General features: G+C 38.1%; 1 protein-coding gene across 1 annotated transcript in view; it reads left to right on the top strand.

The window, feature by feature from the left end:
• Positions 1-3,614, top strand: part of LOC109933208 (collagen alpha-1(XXI) chain-like) — a 153,334-nt gene extending 149,720 nt beyond the window's left edge. The window contains exons 24-25 of the mRNA XM_048595740.1: positions 1,165-1,242; positions 3,227-3,614. Coding sequence (XP_048451697.1) covers positions 1,165-1,242; positions 3,227-3,417 — 269 coding nt within the window. The 3' untranslated portion in view covers positions 3,418-3,614. The remainder of the gene's footprint in view (positions 1-1,164; positions 1,243-3,226) is intronic.
• The last annotated feature ends 749 nt before the right edge of the window (positions 3,615-4,363 follow it).

Below are 4,363 nucleotides of genomic sequence, written 5' to 3'. Positions count from 1 at the left end.
TCTCTGTGTGTGTGTCTCTCTGTGTGTGTGTCTCTCTGTGTGTGTGTGTGTGTGTGTCTCTCTGTGTGTGTGTGCGCTATGTCCCGTTAGCAGTGTGACTTTATGGTTACTGTACCATGCCATTGACAGTGAGTGGCAATGCCAGATTGCCATGCTTGTCCAGGTGGACAGCAGCCTTTCAAAGATAGCAGAGGCATAAGGAATTTAGCCATTCAGTACATATCCAGGGAGTGGTGAGTTATTGTGGAATTGTGCATAAAATCCAATGTGAGGGGCACCGCAGGGCTCGGTTAGCTCACTAATGATGCGCATTTGCTAAGATATGGCAAGAAATAGGCTGTATATAGACTTCTCTTCAAATAAAGAACCTATAATTATTGTTTAATCAAACCCCGTGTGTGATTGGTATTTTTTTTTATGCATTCGTTTTTGGGATGTCGGCATTGCTGGCTGGCCATCATGTATTGCCCATCCCTAGTTGCCCTTGAGAAAGTGGTGCTGTTTATGTCCAAGAGCCACACATAACATTGGCCTGGGAGGGAGTACAGCATAGCTTACCGCATTGATACCTTGACTACAGGGCTAAATTATACAGAGAGATTAAGAAATCCAGGGCAATAGTCCACAGAAATTAGAACGTTAGACTGTAATTTGAAGTGTAGTTTTGAGATATTAAAGGAAAAACAAAGGATAGATCGAACAAAACTAGTTCTACTTATTGGGAAAGAGGACATAGTCTAGATCCACTTCATTCAGAAATGAAATTAGGAAAATATTCTATATATGCTTGCAGCTCTCTTCTGCCAATGGCAGTTGATACTGGAAAAATCCTTTAAAGTTATAGGTATAGAAGGCAAAAGCAGTTATTTGAAGTTAGGTCGCAGATCAACGATGATCTTATTGAATTGACTTGAGGGGAAAAATGGCTTACTCCTGTTGTCAGGTTTCTTTGCTTCTACATTATTTTTATTACTCATTCCAAATTGCTGTATCATTGTGTAACATATGAAGCACATTTCAGACAAGTAGATTGGGTATAGATTAAGTTCAAGTTGTGCAGTGCTGCTAAAACCAATCTTCCAAGGTTCTCACAATGATGTACTTACATTTAAGTGTCATTTAATTTCTACAATAATTTGTCTTAATGTTTATCAATATTTTTAGGTGAGCAGGGACCAAAAGGAGCCAAAGGCATGAAAGGTGAAGAGCACCCAGGGTTATCTGGCCCACCTGGTCAAGCAGGTGAGATATAGAAAAACTGCAAACAAATAAAAAACAAAACACAGATAAGGTGATGGAGTGTGCTTGGTGTTCTAACATATTATGTTAAATGTTACAATGTCAGATCGTATCTGACTTTTCACAATGTGAATTCTACTCTTGGAAGTGCTATCATTGCAAGCTAGCCAGTGGTGTCTAGGCATTTCTAGCACAGAGGCAAAATCAGAAAGTTGGACATGCTTAGTTGGTGTTGATGTGATAGCTTCAGTCTTGGAAACAGGTCCATCTTCCCATGTCTTCTCCAGGTGCATTCACATTTTAACCGCAGTTCTCTACAGCAATGCTGTTTTGCAACAGTGCTGCAATTATAATTTTAAGAGCAATGTGAACCTGAAGTCAGGGCCAATCTAACAATCAATTGAAAAGGAGTGAGGCTTTACATAAAGGGTAACTGTATTTTATTTTATTTCAGAGCTTCTTCTTGCCCTAATATACCCAGTTTACAGTCTATCAAAGAGGATTTCCATAGGATTCTGCTGAGTATTCACTATAGCTTTGGCAGAAGAGCCACAGAAGCCCTGGTTTTAATTCTGCTTTACAGAAAATAAATACTTACTACTCTAAAAAAAATTGGTCAATAGCAAAACTTGAAACTTAGATGCAACAATATCCATACTAAACATAATTGTTGATTGTAATTTAGAGAATTCATAAATTCTTAATTTACAGTTGATTTTCATATTTATTTTCTTCTGTGCTTCAGACTTCTTCACAATTCATTCCATGAATATAATAATTTGAACAAAATAAGTGAGCTTTTAATCCATTACCACATAGAATCCAAAAGTTAAAATACAATGATCACAATCAGCAAACCTCTTTTAAGCAGGCTTGTTTCTACTTTTATTGTTTTTGGCAAATTCCTGTCCAACAACATTTTTGCATATTATAAATCAACAATTAAAGGAAACTTCCAAGGAATATTGACCTAAAATGACATTGGTATTGTTCAGGTAATGTTTTTCCACCTGCATTAGCATATTTTTAGCTTTTCCTTCTAGTATTAATTTTATTTCTACATTTTAACTAATGCTTTGTGTATTTGTTCTATGTTTTATGCTTCAGAGAGTATGGAGAACTGATAATGTAATGAGGGATGCAGTTGTATCCTTAACATATCAGGGAAACTACAGAAATGTCAGAAGAGGAAAATTCTTCAAGAAGACAGGATCTTGAAGATGTCTCCCATAATGTCAAGATTATCAGCAAAGGACCTGCTATGTATCTAATTGAGAGCTAAACCAAGTGTAGCCCACTTTTTGAGACACTAGTCTTTTAGGTGTGCTTACCCCATCACAGTCTTTCATTCGTGTTTTAAGTGGAAGGACATAAATGCTTGCCAATTATATCTGTCAGTATTTTCAGCAGAGACATAATCTTTTGAACTGCTGCCTTCTGCTTTTTGATATCTACAGGTCCAGAGACAACAGCTTAGTATAATTGTGGGAATTAGCTTTGTAGGTTTAGATTCAGTAGGGAGCCAGTTGGTGAATTGTGCTATCAGCTACAAAGATAACTGATCAAATTAAACCAAAAGATTGGCGATATCAGTGACTGGCAAAGTCACCAATGTCCTAAACTGTCTACCTATGTATTCTTCCAGCCTAACATTGGCATCATACGTACCATCATATTACCCATACATATATGAATATAAAGAATAATGGGCTGACGTACCTATCTTAAGCATAGGCAGCTTCATCCGAGTATGATGTAGTTACTCAACATTACTGTACTGCACATTAGTGGCACATAATGAAATATGAGAAAGAAAGACAGCAAGTCCTTTATGCGCCCCAACCTGATCATCCGTCCACTAATTAGTCAAAAGTTGTGAGCACTGTGAAGCAGACCAGAAGCACAAAAAGCAAATCACTAGCCATTTCATATCTAATGTACACTGCACACCCAATATGAAAAACTTAATAATTATCCGTAATTCTAGGTCTACCAGGATTACCAGGTCCGACTGGTCATGGACTGCCAGGAGTGGATGGGGAACCTGGAAGGAATGGAGCGCCTGGGAGTCCAGGAAAGCGTGGAGCACCAGGACCACCCGGAGTATGCGATATATCAAGCTGTTATAATTCCTATAATAATGGCCGAAGCCCTTTTAACAAAGGACCACATTTTTGAAGGTCTAGGAGCTGCATCCAGTCACATCTCATGTGTCTTTTACTTGCTGCCAAATAGGAGGAAACAGTTTCTCAGGAAGAACACAGTTGGCACGTGAACCAATAGCTAATTACAGGTTGCAGTCTGTTATCATGGTATGCTACTGATTTCAATACAAGCATTTTAAACACACCGCGTGCAGTGCATGTATGTTTATCCCCTACAGATTTTTTAAATAATAAATTTTGATAGCAGCTTTACTCTTGACTCTGTAAGTAGTTCTTGTAGAGAAAAAAGTGACAAATGTGATAGTTGGCAGTGTCTATTATAACCTGATCACATGTTATTGTAGAACCTTAAGGTCATCCCATTAAATGCAACGGGAAGAAAATTCAGCAGAGTCCATCAGATTACTGATGGGACTGAGAAGCTGCATTTGACCATTTGTCTAGAATGTTTTGCCATCTTTGATTTTTTTTTTAGGCCATAAGAGGTAGTTGAAGAAGTAGGCCATTTGGCTAATTGAGTCTGCTCTGCCATTTAATGAGATTATGGTTGATCTGATAATCTTCAATTCCATTTTCCTGCCTTTGCACTTTACCCTTGATTCTGTTAATGTTTCAAAATCTGTCTGTCTCAGCCTAGAATATATTTAGTGACCCAGCCTCAACTGCCCTTTGTGGTAAATAATTCCACTGATTCACCACCCTCTATTTCTCCTCATCTCTGTCTTAAATGAGCAATCCCTTCTTCTGAGATGATGGTCCTAGACTCTCCTACAAGGGAAAACATCCACTCCCTAAGATTCTAAGATTCTTATATGCTTAAATATGGTTGCTTCTCATTCTTCTCAACTCCAATGAGTATAGCCCAATCTACTCAACCTTTCCTCATCAGACAGTTCCTCCATACTTAAATGGGATCCATTTAGTGAACCTTTTCTGGACTGTCTCCAATGCCAGTATAT

This window comes from Rhincodon typus, chromosome 4 (genome assembly GCF_021869965.1).
Source record: "Rhincodon typus isolate 14 chromosome 4, sRhiTyp1.1, whole genome shotgun sequence".
NCBI classification, from domain to species: domain Eukaryota; kingdom Metazoa; phylum Chordata; class Chondrichthyes; order Orectolobiformes; family Rhincodontidae; genus Rhincodon; species Rhincodon typus.
The sequence above is the reverse complement of the archived record's forward strand: the minus strand, read 5'-3'. Positions and strand labels throughout refer to the sequence as shown.